The 25,651-nt window shown below is 34.6% G+C and overlaps 1 protein-coding gene across 1 annotated transcript in view; it reads right to left on the bottom strand.

Annotated features, from left to right (window-relative positions):
* The window catches only part of AKAP9 (A-kinase anchoring protein 9), a 140,347-nt gene that overhangs the window by 94,052 nt on the left and 20,644 nt on the right, over positions 1–25,651 (bottom strand). Inside the window, exons 2-8 of the mRNA XM_060157011.1 lie at positions 23,843–24,097; positions 16,014–16,058; positions 10,095–10,148; positions 9,557–9,727; positions 8,613–8,768; positions 7,773–7,970; positions 548–2,926 (exon numbers count right to left, since the gene is read on the bottom strand). Coding sequence (XP_060012994.1) covers positions 548–2,926; positions 7,773–7,970; positions 8,613–8,768; positions 9,557–9,727; positions 10,095–10,148; positions 16,014–16,058; positions 23,843–24,097 — 3,258 coding nt within the window. The remainder of the gene's footprint in view (positions 1–547; positions 2,927–7,772; positions 7,971–8,612; positions 8,769–9,556; positions 9,728–10,094; positions 10,149–16,013; positions 16,059–23,842; positions 24,098–25,651) is intronic.

Here is a 25,651-nt window from a genome sequence, read left to right as displayed (position 1 = left end):
TGCACTGTTTAACTGTATTTAGAATTAATACATTTCCCCCCCCACTTCAGGTAAAACAAGACTCTGAGAAAATGCTAGGATTTAAACCAAGATTTTTTTCTCAGGGATATATAGTTTCATAACTACTGAACAACTATACAGAGCACTAAAAAGTCTGAGAGTTAATTTTCAGTTGTGGAACCTTGAAAACACCAATACAAAATGAGACTGAAACCAATCTTTGGGATTGCAACAAAATATTACAAAATAACTTTTCTAAAGCTCAGACTCTTGTGATTTAAACTCTTGCCTTTTCAAAGAAAATGTGTTCTATGTTCTATTTCCTGAGCAGATTAACTAAAAGATTAACTAAAAGAGCAGCAACAACGTTTAAGGCAACAATGTTTAAGAATTAAAAAGATAAAAGAAATGATAAATGATAGGCTTAAGTGAGAATTACATTACAGGGTTTACTTTCATTCTCTTGTAAGGTTAATTTATGTTTTATGACGATGAAAACTTTTAGTATGAAATGTACGCTGTAGCATATACATGTAAGTAAACATACCTGTTCTGATTTAAGTACACTGAGCTCCTGCTGAAGTTTATCATTTTCACCTGGTTCAGTTGTCCCAAGTGATGATTCATTTGTCACTGACGGCAAGTGATCAAAAAACCATTCTTGCTTGTTTTCTTTTCCAAGAGTCATATTTTCAATAGGAATTTCATTTAACTCCATTATTTTTGATTCTTCACCAAAGTCTTTACTTATTTTAGGAACACACCCTCCAGAATCCCTGCTTGTCAAAACTCCATCTTTTAAAGAGCTTAAATGGACAGCACATACATTTACATCTTCTGTCATATTATGGTTAATTATGATTTCTAGCTCTCTACATCTCAATAAAACTTGCTCTTTTTCTTGCTTTAAAGATTTAACTTCTTCCCTTAGAAAACTAATGTCGCTATGTTTCTGTTTTAATTGTTCAGAAAGATCAGACAGTCTCTCTGACAGTTCTAATTTTTCTCGCTTGGTTACCTCAAGCTTTTCCATAAGTTCTGTTGTATCTTTCTCAACAACCTCACCAATTTCCAATGGTTCTGCTGTAAAAGTTTTGTCATCATCAAAGACTGAACTTTTTATTTTCACTATAGTTGGGTTTATTCTTTGCAAATGATGAAGCTCTTCACTAAGTGCTTTAAGCTTACTTTTATATTCAACTTCTTGTTTATTTTTACTGTCTTCTAAATCGGTTTTTACCTTGAGAAGGCAAGCATAATCCTCCTGTAACTCTTGATAATTAACTTCAAAATTTTTTTCAGCAAATGAAAAAGTGTTCCTTTGCTTTTCAATCTCTTCAGTTAGCTGAATACATTGTTTTTTGAGGTTCTCATTTTCCTCTGTAAGTATTTCTATTTCTTTTTGCCAGCTACAGTCTTTGGATCTGTACTTAATGGAGTCTATGAAAATTAATCTTTCTTCTTGGTTAACAGGAGTATATATTTGCCACATGTCTTCAAGGGCCTTCTTTTCATCTTTAAGAATGCTATTCTCTGCTTCAAGTTGTGCAAGTTTTTCTTGAAGGTCATCCTCTTTTTCCTTCATTTGTTTCTCCAATAATTCAGTTTTAAGTTGTAATTCTTGAACTTCTTGTTCAAGTGTACCCTTTTCCTTTTCTTCTTGTCTGAGTATTTCAATTTCTTTTTGAAGTTCATTGATATGAAGGGTCATTTCTTCTGATTTTGAATTCACAAGGGATTGCTGTAAATCTTTCAGCTTTGAAATTTCCAAAATTAACTGGTTCTGCTTAGTTATCAAATTGTCTTTTTCAAACTGCATGGTTTCTATCTTTTGACTCATTTCATTCTGTAAGCCATCTATCTGCTGTTTATAGTGAATGCCTAAGTTATCTTTAAGCTTTTCAATATTTATTTGATGTTCAATTTCCAAATCTTCCTTCAGTTTGGAAAGTTCTTCTTCATGACTAAACAGGAGCTGTGTCCTCAGCCTCTCTAACTCAGCTTCTTGTGATTCAGCCATTCTGTCTAATACAGCATTTTTTTCTCTTTCTAACATTTCAAGCTTTATCTTATAATGTGTAACTTCTGCTTCATGTTTTAATTCTAGTTCCTTCCTGGATTCAGATGCAGAAATAATCTCCGCTTTCAAATCTTTCACTGTACTAAGGGACTTGTGTGCTTCATTGAGTTTACTTTCTTGTTCAGCTATAGTCTGTCTAGCCCTCTGAATTTGGTCCCTTGAAAAGCTCAATTCTTCAAAAAGGTCTTCAAGCTGTCTCTGTAGAACAGACTTTTCTCCTGAAATTACTCCTAGTTCTTCCTTGAGTTTTTCCTTTTGAGAGTTATTATCTTGCAATTTTATATTCAGTTCATTTATTGCCATATTCATTAACTTTATTTGATCTTCATTAACTGTAATATTTGGACACGATCTTAAAGCATTCTCCATTTCTCCCTTATGTTGTGTTTTAAGTTCATCTATCTGTGACATGTGTTGTTTTATTAATTCTTGTTTCATCTGTACTATCTGCTGCCCATACATCTCATCCAGCTCTGCCCGGAGTTGTTCTAACTTTCTTTGTGTTTCTTGTTCCATTCTTTGTAGAATATCAGTTTCAAATTGACTATCTTTATGATTTTTCTTCTGAAGTTCTTCAACTGTCCCCATTAATTGTTTTATTTCCTCAGAACACTGTCTTTCCTTTTGCTTGGAATTAGTCAGCTCTAATTTCATATTTTTTATCTCTTGGTTCTTTTGTACAACCTGTTCTTGTAATTCTTCCAGTAATTTATCAGCAGTTGTGACTTTATCCTTTAGCTCAAGAGTTTTTTTTTCTTCTTCTATTATTTTTGTATTTAATTCTTCAATGACTGCTTCCTTTTCCTGTATTTCTTTATTTGAGCTTTCTACTTTTTTATCCTGTTCCTTTATAAAGAAAAAATGAAAATATAAAAATGGCATTTTTAGTTCCTGGTTACTTATACCCCTTAACCCCATTACCAAACGACTGACAGAAGACTGCTTTTTACATTATCCTACAAAAAGTAGCTGCTGAGCCTGCCCCTTAATTTTTCTTACGTCAGTGAGACACAGGACTTGTGTAGTCAATACTATCTATGAGCAGTGTTGGCCTTCTTGGTGGGAAGAAATTTTTCTTACATTGCTATGACTAAATTTTTTAGTTTAAAAATTCAGTGGGATTAAAATGTGTCTAAACCGTTATACGTTCTTCTTTCTTATTAACTGATTAACATTCTATGTATTTAGTATTTGCAATAGCTAGAGCACTACATACTCTTTACATTTCCAGAAGATAGTCCTAAAAATATATCAGAGTTCCTCCCATATAGTATTTTAGTGACCTGAAGGTTTGGTGGGCAAGTGTTATGAAAAGAGTAAAACAACAAACACAGGTTCCTGTAAGTCAGCCTTAACTTCACTCCTGGGGTAAATGAATTAAAAGTTCAGGGATATGCCATGCTTAAGTGGTTGAATCGCAAGTGATATGCAAGACAATTATACATTTATGGCATATCAATTTGATTCTAGATTTTTGGTGTGAATAGAAATTTGAAAGCAAGACAGATTTTTCCCCCCACTTCTGATTTGGGACTCTTATTTTGGAACTGTGGATAAATCAAAACCCAGAACATATGCCGAGGTATGTCCCTATGTCCCTAATCATTCACAGAAGTGTTAGAGCATAAGGGAGTCGAGTAGAAGCCCTGGAGACCAAGTTTTGTCTCTGTTACTTAGTTGCCTGAGTAGTTAAGGGCTGTAGTCACAAGGACCAAAAAAAAAGTAAAATCCACAGAACAGAACAGAATATATGTAAAGTAATTAAAATCATCTTCAGGAGACAAAAGTCCAAGGCCAAGAGGACTTAAAGGCACCTCAAATGAATGTATTAACATACCTAAAAAAAAGAATGACAGGGCCTAGGAAAAAAGAAAGCCTCAGAGAGAAATATTGGCAGTCCCCATTTAAGTACAGTTCAGAAAAGAGAATCAAGGTACCATGAGACTTTGAGAATTCTAATCCCTCTGGGAAAACCATACCAAATGTAGAAAGCAAGGTAGGGGTCAATTGTAAACAGAATTAAGAATTTCAGTCCAAAGGCATTACCATTCCTACTGTGAGATGGATATATGAGGTTATCACAGCCTAATGCCACTGAACATTTGATTCCTCTAACATCCCTTGATCTCATGCTCACTTGAGCAAAATCCTATCAGTTTTCGTCTTGGTATCACATATCCCATCAACGTCACCATATGTTACTAGCAAGTACTAAGCCTTCAGACTTTAATTTCTGGACTAAAATATGACATTTAAATCAGTTTAATCTCTTTAAATCTTGGTGTTTTCACCTGTAAAATAAAGATATTATTTTCTCTATCTCACAGAATATGTTTGAATCTAAAATAAATATATTAAGGTATTAATTCTCATTGTGCGACATACACACATAATATATTTATATACTAGAAAAAAATCTGTAAGGCATTTGGAGTCTCTAAGAAAGTAAAATCAGTTCATGGCAGTCAACTTCAGTTAAACTGTTAAGTAATTAGTCTTGTTAATGTTGTTATAAAATCTTTAATATTTATTTATATATCCTGGTTTTTCATGGGGGGAACCCTCATAAAATAAAAAGTATCAATTCAAAACTGTCCAACACTTGATATTACTGCAAACAACAATTCTTCATTCAATTATTAAATAGTACAAATTCATGGTTCACTTTTCTTACTACCATTTATTCCACAGTACATGGTTGTAAACCACTTATATGGTGTTGCAAAAAAAAGATAGCTCTGTGGTTAAGGATACAATCCCTCTATTTTTTGGAAACAGACCTGAGAGAGTAAGGAATAATATAGTTCCTGCCTGTGATGACTGTACCATGGGAAGTTCAGAGGATTAGGACAGTAAGAATGAACCTGGAACAGTTAATGCAGTTGCCTCAGAAACCAAGACAGTTCCAACTATCATCCTAATGCCCTAGTCCTTCAGTTGCTTTAATGGAACTACTACCCAGGGATTCATTCAAAGAGAAAAAAAGGAAAAAATATGTATGTAATGAAAAAGGGACCGATAACAAAAGTATTCTTGTTAACATTCAAATAAACAAAGGTTATTCCCCCTACAAAAATGAATTACTTGAATTTTAAATAATCTCAAATTATACTGCCTACTGAATACAATATAATAAGTAAGTACGATAAAACCCGACTGCCCAGGCTCTTCTAACCTAGGCCTAGACTGACTTTCTACTCTTACCTCCTGGAAAGACTCATTTCCAAAGACTATTGTTTTCTTATTAAACTACTTTTTGATGTCTATATACACTTCTAACATGTTTCAGTCTGGGTCTTTATGCATACTCCACCCTCTCTAAAATGTCCTCCCCATCTCATCATTTCAGATTCATAATTTATTCACTTATTTACCAAATTAGTATTGAGTAGCTGCTATGTGCCATATATTACACCAATTAGGGAGAAAACAAAGTACAATTAAAAGGGGATTGTTCCAATATACAGACTTACCTCAAATATCACCTTCCAGCTAAAGCCTACCCTGAATCACTTCCCTTATGAAGCCAGACTTACTAAGAATTTTCAAAACACTTTTTAACCATACTTAGCCTTGTTTTGTGGTGTCTTGCATACATGCCTACTAAACCATGAGTTCCAGTGAAGAAAAAAGCACATTTAAACATCATTATCTCTTCCAAGAGCATGATGCAAAACAAGTGTTCTGTAAACATCTACAAAATGATTTTTAAATTACCTTGGTTGTAAAGCATGTCCATTTCATAATTTCAATATCTTAATATTGTACATTTCCTATTTTCCTTAGAGACAGTCTCTGGAATCATACTACCTAGATTTGAAATCTGGCTCTACCAATTTATTACCTGTATATCTGGGCAATTTACTTCATCTTGCTTTGCTCTGATGTCCTCATCTGTAAAATGGGGGTGACAATGGTATCTCTACCTCATAAGGTTGGTGTGATGATTCAATGAGTTAGTATGTGTATGATGCTTTGAATATTGCCTGGTAGCAAGTAAACAAAAATAAATGCTACCTAATACTTTTATTATTATCCAAACAATAGTCTTGTTTTGACAATTTCTCAACATCTTGCAGAAGAACCTCCTAAGTTTATAGAAAATACTGTATTGTATGTATAGTCTGCACTCATTATTCAAAGATTTCATATCTGTGAATTTGCTTACTTGCTTAAATTTATATATAACCCTGAGATCAATACTCACAGTCATTTGCAAAAGTGCACAGAGTGGTAAAAAATTTGAGTTGCTGGGACTTTCCTGGTGGTGCAGTGGTTAAGAATCCGTCTGCCAACGCAGGGGACACAGCTTCAAGCCCTGGTCCGGAAGATCCCATGTGCCGCAGAACAACTAAGCCTGTGCGCCATAACTACTGAGCCTGCGCTCTAGAGCCTGCGAGCCACAACTACTGAGCCCACGTGCCTAGAGCCCATGCTCCACATCAAGAGAAGCCACCGCAATGAGAAGCCACACACCACAACAAAGAGTAGCCCCTGCTCGCCACAACTAGAGAAAGCCCATGCACAGCAACAAAGACCCAAAGCAGCCAAAAATAAATAATTAAAAAAATTGAGTTTCATGGCACGCATGATTCCAACTGGCATCAAGCAAGGTGAGCACACTGCTTTTTTGTTTAAGCTCTCATATGGAGAGGACAAGGATGGAGACCATGAGAATGGAGATGGTAGGGGGTAGCAGAGCATACTGCAAGAAATTCTGGCTCTGGGTCAGTCCAATAGGGTTGGAATCCCGATTCTGGCAACTACTTGGGGGGAAGGCACCCTTAGGCAAGTCAGTTAACACTTCTAACCCTCATTTCTCTTTTGAAAACTAAACAAAATATAATCTACCAGGATGTTTTCTTAGGATTTAATATTATAATCTATATGATATGCACAACACTGTAAATGAAATATACTTCAATAAAATTAAAAAATAAAATATAGTGGAAAGAGCAAAAAAAATCTATATGATATGTATGTGTGTGTGCATGTATGTATGTATGTGTATATATATCCCCTGGGAGCACTGAATAAGTGTTCCAGGCAACTTTATAACACATAACTATCATGAATAAAGAGAATCTGTATTTTTAAAATCCATGAAACTTCATTTTGCCATGAAAATATTTTCAGAATTTCATAACCATGGCTAAAATGAGTAGAAACATCTCTAGATGTAAAAGAAAAAAACGATAGAAGTTCTGGTTATAAATGTAGATTCTCCGGAGAACTCAATTTAACATAGGCCGATCACTTTCAAAGAACTCAGTAATGAGTATTATCCTTCCCCCACCCCAAATATTTATTTATTTATTTAGGCTGCGCCAAGTCTTAGTTGCGGCACTTGAGATCTTCGTTGCGGCATGTTTAGCTGCGGCATGTTTAGCTGCGGCATGTGGGCTCTCAGTTGCGGCATGCATGTGGGACCTAGATCAAACGTGGGCCGCCTGCATTGGGAGCGTGGATTCTTACCCACTGGACCACCAGGGAAGTCCCAATGAGTATAATCTTAAAACCTATTACTGGAAGACTCCCAACTGCTTTTGAAATAAATTATTTTACATGCTTAAAGAACTTTTCTTAATTATGAAACTTTCTGATTCATGTGTGTAACAAAAAGATAAACACTAGGATGAAAAACTTTAAAATTGTAAAGCTGATGCACATTGGCTGACTTCCTTAAACATACCGTTTCATATGCTCTAATTTTCTCTTGCAAGAAACTAATTTGCATTTTGAAGTCTTCTTTCTTTTTGTGATAATCTTCTAACAGATGGTCTTGTTCTTCCAGCTGTTGCTGATGAGTGAGGATCTGTTGTTTGGCTTGTAGTAAATCTGCAGCTGTGCTACTATGAGTGCTGTTTCTCAGAGTTTCACTAGCCTGTAACTTGAAAATAGAAAGAAACCCCAAAGTATTAAATTCTTCAGTGAGTACACTACGGAAGAGACATTCTTTGGGGGGTGTTACTCGGCTCATAGTTGCTCTCTGGGAACTGTACTGGATTCACAGGCTTGAGACCCCAGCAAACATGCTGCCATAGCTGATCAGATGAGTATGATTACATTACCTAAGCTGATAAATTCCTCCCTTATCTAAAATTATTTTCTGTTACTTGTCAACAGAAACCTTAATTAATATAATCAGATTCCTATGGCTCTAATTAAAGGTAAGTGGAATATATTCAGTCTAGTGACCGTTTCAGAACCTAACTAAAATGAAATCATACCAGGGTTGACAAAGGTTGGATGTTAACTACAGGTTAATTTCTGCAAAAATCCACCTTATCGGACTTACAAGATTTTAAAATACAGATGAGGAAGAAGTACAAAGAAAATAATAGCACAAAACCACTCAAGGAGTATGAATTAAATTCCTGGTTAACATAACAAGTATTTACTAGTTTTTTCAAAAATAATACATAATAAGCAAATGGCTTTTAAATATTTATTTGTTCTGGAAAATATAAGAAAAATTTTTAAAATTCGTTCCTAAAAATTTAATAAATTTTGTTCTATTAGTAATACTTACATGCTGGAATTGAATCTGTAATTTTTGACTCTGTTCTGTCAACTCTAAAAATTCTCTCATTGTCTCATCCTTCTCTCTTCTCGCTTGTTGTAAATTAGCAGTGAGTTGGGTTATGATGCCATCTCTCTGTTTAATGGCAGCTTCAAATTCTTGCAACTAAAAAACATCAGTGAAAATTAAATGTGCTATATTTAATTTTTAACAAAATTAGGTATTAGTACAGCTAACTTCTTCAAAAATACGATATTCAAAATGCATTGGCAGAATTATCACAATCTGTAAGCATATTTGAAAGCTATTATCTTGCGGGAATTAGTTTTACTTCCAAATCAACTTTTAAAAAACCATCTGAACTAGGGAACAAAATACATTAGATTTGACTTATCCATATATCTACTTCTAGAAGGACAAGTGTCTTTATATTTAGGGATGCTCCAATGTTTGTAGGCATTACCATCATAGGCATGTTTAAGCCTTACTTGTTTCTAAAGAAGATGAAACTGAAATATATTCTGTCATCCTTATCAATGTCTTATTTCACCTTGTTTTCATAACTGACTGCCACAAACAACAGATGTTACTTTAACCACAAGAAGTTACTTACAAAGACTGGCTGACATTTTTAATGAGTTTAAGTCAATATACTGACTGATGTGGTATGCAACATAATTTTCTCTCAGGCTGCTTACAAAAACATCTATCCCTACTGAAGTGATGTCAGTCTAGCTATCTCATAAAGTTAAAAAAAAGATCTCATTATATTAGCCTTGTTAATGGACTAGTTTTAAGCGATGTTGTTTATGATATGTATAAGGACAAATATTATGAGGTGACTTGAAGTTACCATTTTAAAAAACCCATCTTTAAAGAATGTACCTATACTATCATTCAAATTTCCTATTTTTGTTTTGTAACAAACCAAAAGCCACATAAGGTAAACACACCTGCTTCAGTCCTTCAGTCCCACAGGTGGCCCTCATTTCTTCTAGTTCTCTGTTTAGCTCTTCAATCTCATGTTGTTTCCCAGCCAATTCATTTTCCATCATCTCTAGGTGGGTCTGATTGTACTGTGCTCCATGTTCAGAATAAGAATCATCAACAACAAATTCTTCTTCCTAAACCAATCCAGATTTTTAATAATTCAGTACTAGCAACATTCCCTCAGGAAAAGGGATTCAAAATCTGAATCCTACAGCAAAGTCTAATTTTAAACATCACTCATCACCTGAGAGTTTACTGGCATGACAACCTACTTTGTTGCTAATGTGATATATATACCTCAAGAGCAAAAACAAGATATCTGCAAATTCAGTTACAATTGAGTTTTATACCAAAAGGTGGATAATTTTGTTTTGTTACACATTAAAAGCATTTAGAGATCACACAATGAAAGAAGTACATACAGGGGAAAGCTTTGTTAGTAACCAAATGGTTTTAAATAGAATAAAACATTAGTATAATGAGTAGTTTTAAATACTGTACCCTTAATAAATTTGTAGGCTTTCCTGTTCTCGCCACAAAACTGCAACCATTTACCTGTATAAAAACAATTTCCTGAAATATTATGGTTTTAGAATTTTATTTAAAGCTAACAATTATATTTGTGCTAACTGTACTCATGCTTTTCTTATGCCTAAGGAAAATGCCTCATTGGCAAAAACAGATAGAGTGATTAAATTTAAACATCTAAAAGACATTATGACCATTTCAAATGCCAAAGAATTCCTCATACGTTTGAGTGCTTACAATGCAAAAGACACTGTGCTATACATTTTCATTTAAGTGAATTAAGGTTCTAAGTACAGTTTCTCTTTTGTCTTCAGAAGAATAACTATAAACCTCTAGTTACAAGATCCTCCTCTACAAAACACTGCCTTAAAATCATTTAAATAATTGTTTTTTGATTAAGCCCTATTCATTTTAAAGTAAAACTGTTTACTGATGTAAATCTATTGAAGGTTGGCAAGCAGGTGAAGAAGTAGGAGGAGATGTCAAGAGCTGAGGAAAACTCCTCAAGAACTTTCCCCTGAGGGTACTATGATAGCCATGCCAACTCTGACAGATGTGGAGATTTTCCAGAATACAGATGTCTCTATCACAGACATTTTGTGGTAGGACGCAGGAGGTTGGCAGAATATGTCTCTGGGGTTGACCTGGTGGGAGATTAATTTCAGTCAATTAATCTACTCAATAATACCTTCCTTCCCCCTAACAGCAAACAAGTGAATTTCATTCCTGTTTATGTTTAATTTCTCACAATTCTGTTAACAGAATCCAAGATAATGAAGTTTTTACTGTTGAAATACACAGAATAGAATAACTTAGAATTAGGATTAGGTTGATATGGATCACACCACTTTAAAAAGTGAAGATCCTAATTAAGAGTTCTTTCCAGAGTTTGATTCCTTTTTTTTCCCCCAAGGATAATTTCAAAAATCAAAGCTTAAAGTTAAAAAAAATTTTCACCTTTATGGCAACACATTATTAGAATTTGTGAAAACTATTAAAACACAGCAATACTAACTCTATTAAGATTATTAATAAAGTCACTTGCAATAACTTTCAAATTAAATTCTAAATTTCAATTAGCTTTTCTTTTTTTTTTTCCAATTAGCTTTTCTTGATTTTGAAATGAAGCACTTTGATAAACATCTACTAAACTTCTCCTTTAGGGTAACAGTATAATGAAATGGATTTTATGAATATTTTCAAATATCATATTAAACAAAGGATATTCCTTTAAGTAGTGATGATATCACTTACATAAATTAGTTATCTATTTATAATAATTGAATCTAACACATTAAATAGCCAACATTCAGCTTAACTTTTCTCTAAGTTGAGCACATTTTACACTTGAGCAAGTCATATGTATTGGCTTCTTAAAATACTACATGACTGTTTTCAAAACTTAATTGTTATTATAATAAATATTAAAATCTTGTCAATATTAACAGATCTTAAAAATTTAATATCATGTAAATAGGTAATAAGAGATTATACACCAGAACTAAACTATATTTCAAAGTTAGAAAAGAAACACTCAACAGATTAGGATCATTAATAGTTAGCAATAAATGATTATATTTTTTAATCTAGATAATTACTTCACTGATACCTAACAGGTAGAGCATTTATCTCATCTTCTTACACTAGCGTTTTAACACAATACTTGATAAACCATAATATGAAGGCACATTAATAGCTTGAAACATGAAGATTAGATGAACAGACTCCTCCAACTGAAGAAACCTTAACTTTACTTAATATTGTTCTTTACTGTGGCATTTTTCAAAGTCATTTAACCTTTAGACTATACTAATATAGTCTTTTTGAATTCATAATTTACTCAATCTGTGTAGACAACTTGAAGATTTGGGAAAGTACAAATAAGGTACATTCTAAATTTTAAAATGTTCTCTAGAGTAAGTATCATTTCCTAAAAATACTGCTATTCAGAAAGAATCAGAGGAAAGATGACTCTTATTTTAAAAATCATAAAATGTTCTTCACACAAAAACTTTTCCTTTCAGTGGACATCAGTTCAAAAACACAGAAGAACAACTCACTATTTATGATTAACACCTTATCCGTATTATACTTAATTTGGCAGTATGTACAAAAATATTAATAATGGATGTTTTAATAAAAAATAAGAAGAATCTAATAGTTCATAAAGTTCATAAAAATTATAGGAGTTCAGTGTGCCTAGCTGACTCCTGGAATTAGAGCCAAGAAACTAATGAAGTTAAGATCATTCATTCAAAGTCAAAGTTAAGTATCAAGCACCATGTTGTATACCTTCAATATATAAGCTGAGACAGGGAGGGAGAAAATGAAAATAAGGTGAAGTTAAAAAGAAGAAAGAAAGAAACCCAAGTCAAAGTTGAAAAGCTAAGTTTACGTTACTTAATGGCTGGCTATAGGCTATGTCTCCAACTCCAGCCAGTCACTTCATAAATGTCGTGAGTCCTGTAAGTGACTTGGTTAAGAAGTTCTGAATAATCAGTTGAAGTCCATAAAAAGACTGTATGCCCTATTATCATTTCATCTTTCTATACATAGCAAAGCATATTTATTTACTTGTCTTACCTCTGTATGTTGCCTGTAGCATTTCCAACTTTCCCCAAATAACCCTGCTCTAATGGTATCGATAAAAATATTTTATGTAAATATGGTATTTTAGATATGAAATGTCCCTTCACCAAGAACTGAAAAGATTATGTATAATTTAAATTAACTCGTAAGAAGTGTATTTTTTATTTAGTCTGATTTCTCTAGTATACATAATTGGATATATTTTTATACAGAACAGATCTTCGGGAGATCACAGGATAAAATTATCTGACTAATCCTTTCTAGACCTGAATCCATTTTTTAATCCAAGGGGTATACTAGCCACAGAAGTCAAGAACATTAAGCACATACCGTATCTATCAAAATAAAATTTCTAAACTAATTGCTAATTAAACATAGAATCAGAATCTGAAATCCTTCTGAGAATAAATTGTTGAAAGAATTCTCATCACTCATTTGTTTCATATAAACTTAGTGTGAAGAAAAGCATACATCTAGTGAAGCACAGTAAAAAAAACCACAAGCTTTGCTGATCGTTTTTTATATATCAAACATCATACTAAAATTACCAAATAACCCTCAAAACTACCCTGTGATATAGATATTATTTCCCCCATTTTACAGGTAAGGAAACTGTATTTCAGTGTTTAAGTGATGTGTCCAAATTCATCCTGCTCAGAGGTGAATAAGCTGAAATTTGAAAATAGGACTTTCTGGCTCCAAAGTCCCTTCTCTTTTACATCACCTTATTTCCCTATGTACCAGAAAAATGACAGTGATATTTAGACAAAATACAAGATAATTATGTGTCTTATGATTAAAACCATGTAATTTTGAAATTTTAAGAATATTCAATTGCAAACCAGAGCAGCCAAGACTGTTATACTTCATAAATCTGTTATTTGTAGTGAAGTTATATGTGTTGCCTAGAAAGGAATTTCATTTTAGAGGTCCCTTAAGAGTTCTAATATGAAGAGTATTACAGTGTGAGATTTACTCCTTGTTTATTTTCTTATTTTTATTGAAATATAGTTGACTTAGCATGTTGTGTATTCTTTGGTTTATAAATTTGACCTACTGAAGATTTTTCTGCCTCCTAAGACTGTGAATATGGCTTAGAAGTCCCCTGAAATTCTAGCTCAGTCAAACCAGTCCAATGTCATTAAATCAAGTAGGTAAAGACCCAAAACTAGTCCAGAGTATCATGGATTGAAGCAGTACCCATTTTTAGCAATCTTCATGAGACATCATCAAATATTTCACAGACTATCAATTTTATACTATTTTCTATACACATAGTAAAATATGTAGATTTCTCAAAGTATAATCCATTATGAATCTAGGCCCAAAATGGATAATATTAGAAGGATTATGATTCAAATCTGGTCAAATCTGTCAAAGATTATTTCATAACTATCTTTCAACGTAACCTTCAAAATCACTAATTTTTTCAACTTACAAATCAGCTAATCAATTGAATTTTTGTGACCACTGTTAGAAAGAGAAAGTATCAGAGGACTGGTCACATAGTAAAGCATCTTTTCCTGAAAGTTTGGTTTAAAAAAATATGTATGTATGAATACCTATATATTACTCATGTGCACAATTATTCATGTATACAACTATACACATATATGTAATACATATGTAAATATATAAAATTACATACACACATATATATAAAATATATTTCTTATTGTTAAATCATGGACAACATGCTTTGTTTTTTAATTCGTATTACTCTTTTTTAAAAAAAATAAATTTATTTGTTTATTTATTTTTGGCTGCATTGCGTCTTCACTGCTGCGCACAGGCTTCCTCTAGTTGCAGCACGTGGGCTTCTCATTGCGGTGGCTTCTCTTTGTGGCACAGTATGGGCTCTAGGCACGTGGGCTTCAGTAGTTGTGGCTCGCGGGCTCTAGAGCACAGGCTCAGTAGTTGTGGCGCATGGGCTTAGTTGCTCCATGACACGTGGGATCTTCCCAGACATGGGCTTGAACCCGTGTGCATTGTCAGGACAGCTTCTTAACCACTGAACCACCAAGGAAGACCTGGACCACATGCTTTAACTTTTATCTGTAGGACTTATATTTAAAATTATTTGTACCTCATTTTGAAACACATCATATTTACTAGGTATCACAATAAAAATTTAAAATATAAATTTTAACCAAATTTCATAGGCATGTATTAGACGGTCTGATCTGTAGCCACTTGGATTATAAAAAAAATTCACTTTGGTATAAAGAAAAAAAAATGCATTTGTGGAATCCTGGGCTGCCCAAAAGTCACCAGTAGTTCAAATGCCAAACCATCTTAAACTTCAATCAAAAAAGACAAGCTCTAAGAATTAAAGTATTATGGAAGAGAAAAGCAGTGTTTTCATATCTAAGCCCCAAATTTAAAGTCACAAGTGCAGATTCTCTGAATTGCAAGCTGTAATTTTAAACTGAGATACTTCCCATAAAGGCAAATTTATGTAGCCTAAACCGGGAACTAATTTATTTATTTAACGTTGGTTAATTATTTCCCTGACCAGATCACTAATAAGTATATTCCCAGCTTTTAAACACATTAAACTTTTGAAGTGTAAAAGTTTTCACTCCCATTAGCAATCCAAAACAGTAATAAGTTCATTTAAGTACATGAAGCTTTTTTTTCTTTCCTAATAGACACCTACAATAAATCAAAACTTATAGAATACACTGAATTGTTGAACCATTCAAAGTAAAGTTTTCCATGTCCTCAAATACTGGACCAAAAAAAATGACAATCATATCTAAAAGAATAAAAAAAAGATAAAATGACATACACTTATTAACACAAAAAGAAGGTATTTCCAAAAGTGTCCAATGCCCACGTTAGCTTTTATCACCTAAATTAAAAATCACTACTGCAACATTAATTTCAATAAATGAATTTATGTAATTAACTAGAATTCAAGCAGTTGTAAAAAGCATTACACAAAATATAATACCCTATAATATGAAATGTTTACTGTGTTAAATATGGACACCTTATATCATGTATCCTAGAAACCCAATTTCAAACACTTTCCTAGAAACTAAAACAAGGCCTCAATCTAATTAAGGACCAACTTATTCAAACAGATTTAAGACTTTAGTTAATAATCTGAAAAAAAGATATGTCAGAAAAATATAAACTTCAGGTTTTCTAGGTCATTTACATTACATCATACTGTGCTATATTCTTATTATATTTATAAAAACATAAAGCATGTGAGTTGCAAGTAATAAAGTACTAATAATCAACAGTAATTTCAAAAATATATGAAATGTCAATCACAGTGTTACTTATCCTTACCTCTGAACTATAGTCATCTGCTGTGGTTGAAATTTCACTTTCCGGCTAAAACAGAAAGTAAAAACTGATTATATTAAAGCCCTTCTACTGCGTCCCCTCTCCAAATATTGTACTTTATTAGCCCATTATTATTGGTAACTTATGATAGAAAACTCAAAAAATATTACTAAAAAACAGGCAAAAAATTATTAAAATTCTTTTAAAATTCCACTCTGATTATGAATCACAATGGCTAAATAACACATCTAAAATTTATCACTAGGCAGTTTTCTAAATATAAAAGTATCAAGAAGTACTTTCACACAGGGTCTTTTATACACTACAAATCATTTGTAAGACAAAAGCACCAAAAAAGATATCATCCCTCTAATTCTTACATCTCTTTTAAATAAAATAAAGTCTTAAACTGTTACTCCAAAAAGTTCAATTTCTTTAAAATGAAGAATCATCAAATTTTGGTGCTAGAAAAGTAGCAACAACTTGAAGAAAATTACCAACCTCTGTTGTTATTAACACTGTTGCAGCTTACAAAAAACTTTCAAAGACATTCTTGCTTCATCCTTACATCCCTGGGATTTGGGTATGAAGTGAGCGGCTTTTCTAAGCTTCCCTCAGCTTAGAAGTACTAGGAAGAGTCAAAGAGGAAACCTAAATTTTCACTGCTTTCACTGTTCACATGCTCTCATCAAATCTAAGAATCTAATTTTACAAGTGAAAAAAGAGACCCAGATAATTCATTTTTTCACTCAACAAATATGAACGATATATGAACCCAATATAGAAGCAACTACATAAAACAAATACTAACGGACATAAAGGGAGAAACGGATGGAAATATAATAATAATAGGAGACTTTAACACCCCTCTGACATCAATGGACAGATCTTCCAGACAGAAAATCAATAAAGCAACAGAGATCGTAAATGACACAATAGAACAGTTAGACTTAATTGATATTTTCAGGACATTACATCCCCCCAAAACAGACTACATTCTTTTCAAGCACACACGGAATATTCTCTGGGATAGACCACATACTAGGACACATGACGAGCCTAAACAAATTTAAAAGAATAGAAATTATTTCAAGCATCTTTTTTGATCACAACAGCATGAAAGTAGAAATCAACTGCAGAGAGAAAAATGAGAAAAAATGATTACAGGGAAACTAAACAATATGCTACTAAAAAACTAATGGCTCAATAATGAAATTAAAAAAATACCTTGAGACAAATGACAATGAAAACACAACCATACAAAAGCTATGAAATGCAGCAAAAGCAGTCCTAAGAGGGAAGTTCATAGTGACACAGGACTTGCTCAAAAAACAAGAAATTTCTCAAATCAACAACCTAACCTACCACCTAAAAGAATTAGAAGAAGGAGGAAAAGCAAAACCTAAAGTCAGCAGAAGGAAGGAAATAATAAAGATCAGAGAGGAAATAAATAAAACAGAAATTTAAAAACCAATAGAGGACTTCCCTGGTGGCGCAGTGGTTGAGAGTCTGCCTGCCGATGCAGGGGATACGGGTTCGTGCCCCGGTCCGGGAAGATCCCACACGCTGCGGAGGGGCTGGGCCTGTCGGCCATGGCCGCTGAGCCTGTGCTCCGCAATGGGAGAGGCTACAACAGTGAGAGGCCTGCATACACCCCCCCAAATAAAATAAAATAAAACAAAATAAAACATAGAAATAATCACCAAATAAAAATCACCAAATCAAATAAAAACCAAGAGCTGGTGTTTTGAAAGGAAAAAATCGACAAACCTCTGGCAGGGATCACCAAGAAGAAAAGAGGACCAAAATAAAATAAGAAATGAAAGAGGAGAAATAACAACCAATACCACAGAAATACAAAAATCCATAAGAGAATACTATGAACAATTATGTGCCAACAAGTTGGACAACCTAGAAGAAATGGACCAGTTTCTAGAAACATACAGCCCACCAAAACTGAATCAAGAAGAAATAGAGAATTTGAACAGACTGATCACTAGAAGTGAAACAGAATCTGTAATTTTAAAAAACTCCCTTCAAACAAAAGTCCAGAACTGGATGGCTTCACTGGGAGATTACTAAACATACAAAGAAGAACTTATATCAATCCTACTCAAATTCTTCCAAAAGATTAAAGGGGAGGGAAAACTCCCAAAGTCATTGTATGAAGCCACTATCACCTTGATACCCAAACCAGACAAAGATACCACAAAAAAAGAAAATTACCATACAATATTTTTGATGAATATAGATGTGAAAATCCTCCACAAAATATTAGCAAACCAAATCCACCAACACATTAAAAAGGATCATACGGGCTTCCCTGGTGGCGCAGTGGTTGAGAGTCGGCCTGCTGATGCAGGGGACACGGGTTCGTGCCCCGGTCCGGGAAGATCCCACATGCCGTGGAGCGGCTGGGCCCGTGAGCAATGGTCGCTGAGCCTGTGTGTCCGGAGCCTGTGCTCCGCAACAGGAGAGGTCACACAGTGAGAGGCCCGCGTACCGCAAAACAAACAAACAAACAAACAAACAAAAGGATCATACACCACGATTAAGCTGGATTCATCTGAGGTTCACAAGGATGGTTCAACATATGCAAATCAATCAATGTGATACACGACATCAACAGAAGAAAAGACAAAAACCACGTGATCATCTCAATAGATGCAGAAAAAGCATTTGATAAAATTCAACATCCATTCTTTTTTAAGAATTTAAAAAATTTTTATTTTATATTGGAGTATAGTTGATTAACAATGTTGTGTTAGTTTCAGGTGTACAGCAAAGTGATTCAGTTATACATACACATGTATCTATTCTTTTTCAAGTTCTTTTCCCATTTAGGTTATTACAGACTACTAAGCAGAATTTGCTATACAGTAGGTCCTTGTTGGTTATCTTATTTTATTATCATTCCACTTTTGTGTTCATGTTATTGAATACAATTAAACATAATGTTTACACCTATAAAATTATCCTGTGTATACACATAAAGAAACATTAAAAAATTCTAATAGGGTTATATATTTTAAATACAGCAGTGTGTACATGTTAATCTCAAGCTCCCAATCTATCCCCCCCCACCCTTCCCCCTGGTAACCATAAATTCATTCTCTAAGTCTGTGAGTCTGTTTCTGTTTTGTAAATAAGTTCATTTGTATCATTTTTTTAGATTCCACATATAAACAATATCATATGATATTTGTCTTTCTCTGTCTGACTTACTTCACTCTGTATGAAAGACTCTAGGTCCATCCATCATTCTTCTTAATGGCTGAGTAATATTCCATTGTATATATATGTACCACATCTTCTTTATCCATTCAGCTGTCAATGGATATTTAGACTGTTTCCATGTCTTAGCTATTGTAAACAGCACTGCAATGAACACTGGGGTGCATGTATCCTTTTGAACCATGGTTTTCTCCAGATATATGCTCAGGAGTGGGATTACTGGATCATATGTTAGCTCTATTTTTAGTTTTTTAAGGAACCTCCAAACTGTTCTTCATAGTGGCTATACCAATTTATATTCCCACCAGTATAGGAGGGTTCCCTTTTCTCCACACCCTCTCCAGCATTTATTGTTTGTAGACTTTGTAATGATGGCCATTCTGACTGGTGTGAGGTGGTATCTCATTGTAGTTTTGATTTGCATTTCTCTAATAATTAGCGATGATGAGCATCTTTTCATGTGCCTCTTGGCCATCTGTATATCTTCTTTGATGAAATGCCTATATAGGTCTCCTGCCCATTTTTTGATTGGGTTGTTTGTTTTTCTGATATTAAGCCATATGAGCTGTTTGTAAGTTTTGGAGATTAATCCATTGTCGGTCACATCACTTGCAAATATTTTCTCCTATTCTGTGCGTTGTCTTTTCGTTTTGTTGACGGTTTCCTTTGCTGTGCAAAAGCTTTTGGGTTTAATTAGGTGTTTTTTTTTCTTTTTATTTCCATTACTCTAGGAGACAGATCGAAAAAGATATTGCTGCAATTTATGCCAAAGAGTGTTCTGCGTATGTTTTCCTCTAAGAGTTTTATAGTATCTGGTCTTATGTTTAGGTCTTTAATCCATTTTGAGTTTATTTTTGTGAAATATCCATTCATGATAAAAACTCTTACTAAAGTTGGTATAGAGGGAACATACCTCAACATAATAAAAGTTATTTATCACAAACTCACAGCCAACATAATACTCATATGATTACCATATGTTCCAGCAATTCCACTCCTGGGCATGTATCTGGAGAAAACTCTAATTGGAAAGGATACGTGCACCCCAATGTTCAAAGCAGTACTATTTACAATAGCTAAGACACAGAAACAACCTAAGTGTCCATCGACAGATGAATGGATAAAGAAGATGTGATATATATATATATATATATAAAAAAATGGAGTATTACTCAGCCATAAAAAAAAGAAATAATGCCATTTGCAGCAACATGCATGGACTTAGAGATTATCATAGTAAGTGAAGTAAGTCAAACAGAGAAAGACAAACATCATATGATATAACTTACATGTGGAATCTAAAAAAAATGACACAAATGAACTTATTTACAAAACAGAAACAAACTCACAGACGTAGAAAACAAACTTATGGTTACCAAAGAGGAAAGGCAGGGAGTGATAAATTAGAACTTTGGGATTAGCAGATACAATCTACTATATATAAAATAGATAAACAACAAGATCCTACTGTATAGCACATGGAACTATATTCTATATCTCGTAATAAACCCTTGTAATAATGGAAAAGAATCTGAATAAGTACATATACATATATATGGATGCATATATATACAAAAGTATATGTATATATACTTATAACTGAATCACTTTGCTGTACACCAGAAACTAACACAACATTGTAAATCGACTATATTTCAATTTAAAAACATTAAAAATTTTTTAAAAAGCTGATTCATGGGCCCCACCCAGACCTGCTGAATCAGAATCTACATTTTAAAAAAGATCCCACATGTGATCTGTATATACATGGAAGTCTGAGAAGTATTCCTCCAAAATGGAGAAAGATAATAAAGTACCTGTCCAATGAGCCCCCAAAACTTAACAGAAACAAAAAACAAAAAAATCCCAACCAAACAAACAAAAAAAGCAAAAATCGAAAAAAAAACCAAACAGGAAGCATCACTGTCTCCTTTCTCATCAATACTTACGGGAATTTTATTCAGCACTCAAGATCAAGTTCCAAGTCAACCTCCTCTCTGATGTAGTTATGATGCCAGGAACAGAAATAAGCTTACTCCTATTCTAAAATCCTGTAGCAGTGGTTCCTAACTTATGTGGCCCTCTTTTAAATCTAAAACACTTCCATGGGACTTCCCAGGTGGTCCAGTGGTTAAGAATCCACCTGCCAATGCAGGGGACATCGGTTCGATCTCTGGTCTGGGAAGATACCACATGCCATGGGCAACTGAGCCAATGTGCTGCAACTACTGAGCTTGCACACTGCAACTACTGAAACCGGTGTGCTCTAGAGCCTGTGTGTCGCACCTACTGAGCCCACACGCTGCAACTACTGAAGTCTGCACACTCTGGGGCGCACGTGCCACAACTACTGAGCCTGCATGCTGCAACTACTGAGCCTGCATGCTGCAACTACTGAAGCCCGTGCGCCTAGAGCCTGTGCTCAGCAACAAGCGAAACCACCGCAATGAGAAGCCTGTGCACTGCAACAAAGAGTAGCCCCCACTCGCCACAACTAGAGAAAGCCTGTGTGCAGCAATGAAGACCCAGCGCGGCCAAAAAAAAAAGCCAAAAAAACCCCACTTTCATGATGCAAGTCCTTATGGTTCGCTCACTTATTTATTCTTTTAAATGGCTACTGATTAAATGCATATTGTGTACCAAGAACTGTGCTACTGAGGATAAAATGGTGAACAAGACACTCTGCACTTGAAATGCTAAAATTCCAGTGAAAGCCCAAGTATTGATTTGTTAGGCAGAAAATGAAAATAAAAACATCTTCAAATCAAATCAAGCACCATGGTTACTATATTGTATTATACAAAAGATCTAGATTTCAACAAAAAATTACAAATACAGGGCTTCCCTGGTGGCACAGTGGTTAAGAATCCACCTGCCAATGCAGGGGACACGGGTTCAAGCCCTGGTCCGGGAAGATCCCAAATGCCGTGGAGCAACTAAGCCCGTGTGCCACAACTACTGAGCCTGCACTCTAGAGCCCACGCGCCACAACTACTGAAGCCCGCGTGCCTAGAGCATGTGCTATGCAACAAAAGAAGCCACCGCGATGAGAAGCCTGCACACCGCAATGAAGAGTAGCCCCTGTTCTTTGCAACTAGAGAAAGCCCACTTGCAGCAAAGAAGACCAATGCAGCCAAAAATAAATTTTTTAAAAATTACAATTACACAAAGAAAAAGGAAAGTATGGCCCATACACAAGAAAAACAGTAGTCAGTAGAAACTGTCCCTGAGGAAACATAGATATTGGACTTAATAGACAAAGATTTTAAATTAGCTATTTTTTAAAAAGTCAAATAAATGAACGAAATAATGTCTAAAAAACTTAAGAAAATTATAAGAACAATGCCTCGCCAAATAGGGAATATAAAAAAAGAAAGAATTTATAAAAGAACCAAAGAGAAATTCTGGAGTTAAAAGTAAAGTAACTGAAATGTAAAATTTACTAGAGGGGCTAAACAGGAGATCTGAGGAGGAAGAAGAATCAGAGCAAACTTCAATATAGTTCAACTGAAATTATCCAGTCTGAGAAAAAGAAAAAAGAATTTAAAAAAAATGAACAGATCATCAAAGACCTGTGCAACAAACATACTAATTTAACATATGAATAAGGGAGACTCAGAAGGAGAGGAAAGGGTCAGAAAGAATATTCAAAGATATGATGGCTGAAAACTTCCCAAAGTTGATGAAAAACATTAATCTATGTATCCAAAATGTTCAAAAAACTCTAAGAAGGAAAAACTCAGATCCACTTTTATGATGAATAGCAAATCTCTATGACATTTCTGACTCTTGACTAAAGCTCAAATCCCTATATATCTAAATCCTATTTCCACCTAAATATGCCAGGGCACAATCCAAATGATAATTTTTTGCCTTGTACAACACTCTTCCTCCTAAGCATCCCATTGTTCTCTACTCCTGGTCTTGGTAGCTCCACCATCCCACCACCACCCAATCCACTCTTAACTTGTCCCTCATCTCCTTATTCTTGAAATTTCCATCATTAACGGGAGGAAGAAAATTAGCAATTATTGCGGAAAACTTTCTATGGGCCAGGTACAGCCTCCCTCTGTTCACCATTACCACCATCCTATCCTGATCACTTTGAGATCCATTTAAAACTAAACTACTTAAGGTTTCCAAATCACATCACACTGTTTCATGTCTTTGAGAATGCTGATTCTTTAGCATGGAGGTTGTCTGCCCTACTTCTTTGCCTCTAGCTAACTCTAACTTACACCTCAAGACTTGGTAATCTCTTCCTGGAAACTTTCCCAAATAACACACACAAGACTGATTTGGGCATTCCCCCAAATCATGGTACTTTAGGGCACCATGTGCATTGTTGCTAGCATGGCTCTAATCAAGGTACACAGCCTATCTTACATCCACCTTCCCCACCAGAGTGACTTTCAAGCATAGAGACTGTCATATTTATCTTTGTATCCTTGGTGCTCAATCTTTGGTGTAATACAGCTGCTCAGTAAGTGTTTGTTAAATCAAGCTCACAAAAATCGCATAGGGTGCTAATGAGTGTTGTCATTACAACAACTTTACACTTAGAATGCTAGTATTTAAAAATCTGGATGAATACTTACTTCAACAGAGAAGACCTGGTCATGTTTAACTATTTCTCCACTGTGTAGAGTTCTCATTATTGTGGATTCAGGAGTCACAGCTGAGCCTAATCTCTGAGAACTATTTGTGCACATCTCATCACTCTGTGACTGCTCAATATTCACAGCATGGTATGCTGACATGTCATGTTTACTACTTGAAGTTTTCCTCTTTTTCTTCTGCTTCTTAGGATTCTGCCCATCAGATTGAGCTTTCCTTTGTCGAAACTGGGCAAGCTACAGAAAAAAAAAAATCATCGTTATTGTCAAAGATAATTTTTCTTTATAAGCACTAAGAAAAAAGTAGATTTGGAGTCACTTTCTTTAAAAGATCAACCCATCACTAAAATGATGACAAAATAATGGACCATGGTTACCGTGTTTAACACAAAAATGACTACTAAATTGCAAAGAAACTAGGTATTTCTGAATGAATGCTGTTCAAATGTTGAGAAGAACTAAAAATATCATGTCTAAAGAAAATATCATGTCTATTCTACCCCAGAGTTGGGTAGAATAAAAAACAGGCATTCTTATTCACTGTTCGGTAGGAGTATAATCTCTGGATATGAGATTATATGAAAACATAGGAGTTCTAAATGCATTTGCTTTGTGGAATTTCTGCAACTTCCACTTATGTATATTAGTAAATGTAATTATTTCATGCAAAAAGCTTTAGCTATACAAATGATCATTGCAGACTTGTTTATAATGGGAAAAATTATAAATATTTTCAGTATCAAACAGTAGAGCCTCCTAGCCCTTAATCATTTGCATACCATCATCAGGATTTTTGCCATATCCTAGTGTCACCTAAACTTACCAGTTACTTAATATGTTTTAACTAGTGTACTTTTCTTATTTAAATTTATTTTAAAAGGATACTGTCGGGCTTCCCTGGTGGCGCAGTGGTTGAGAGTCCGCCTGCCGACGCAGGGGACGCGGGCTCGTGTCCCGGTCCGGGAAGATCCCACATGCCGTGGAGCGGCTGGGCCCGTGAGCCATGGCCGCTGAGCCTGCACGTCCGGAGCCTGTGCTCCACAACGGGAGAGGCCACAACAGTGAGAGGCCCACATACCGCAAAAAAAAAAAAAAAAAAAAAAAAAAGGATACTTTCTATTCTTAGCATAAATTAAAAGTATCACTTGTCATTATTTTAAAAACAAAAACGAATACAATGAAAAATAAAACTGTATTATTAAAATTTTAGCTAGATATATTGCTGATGGTTCTAAGAGAAACAGGCAAGTGTTAGAGGGGTGCTAAGGATCTGTAAGTATCAGACTTTTGGCTTATAAGGAACCTGGTTAAAGAAACCTGGAAAAGTAGTAACTTTTTTTTTTTTTTACAATACTATCCACTCTTATTTAATATTAGATCAGGATATCACCTAAAATATCTCATCACTACCTGTATCAGAAGATATGGATAACATATTTTGAGCAACACTAGATTAATTCAATTAAAATAATACTAATGCAAACCATTATTAATATTAAAAATATTAATGTAAACCATTATTAATAGTAAATGTTTATACACAACATTAGGTATAATATTGCAATATAACTTTTTTTTTTTTTTTTTTTTTTGCGGTACACGGGCCTCTCACTGTTGTGGCCTCTCCCGCTGCGGAGCACAGGCTCCGGACGCGCAGGCTCAGCAGCCATGGCTCACGGGCTCAGCCGCTCCGCGGCATGTGGGATTTTCCTGGACCGAGGTACGAACCCGTGTCCCCTGCATCGGCAGGCGGACTCTCAACCACTGCACCACCAGGGAAGCCCCCTGCAA

This window comes from Lagenorhynchus albirostris, chromosome 8 (genome assembly GCF_949774975.1).
Source record: "Lagenorhynchus albirostris chromosome 8, mLagAlb1.1, whole genome shotgun sequence".
Classification (NCBI taxonomy): domain Eukaryota; kingdom Metazoa; phylum Chordata; class Mammalia; order Artiodactyla; family Delphinidae; genus Lagenorhynchus; species Lagenorhynchus albirostris.
Note: the sequence above shows the minus strand (reverse complement) of the source record. Positions and strands in the feature narration are given on the sequence as shown.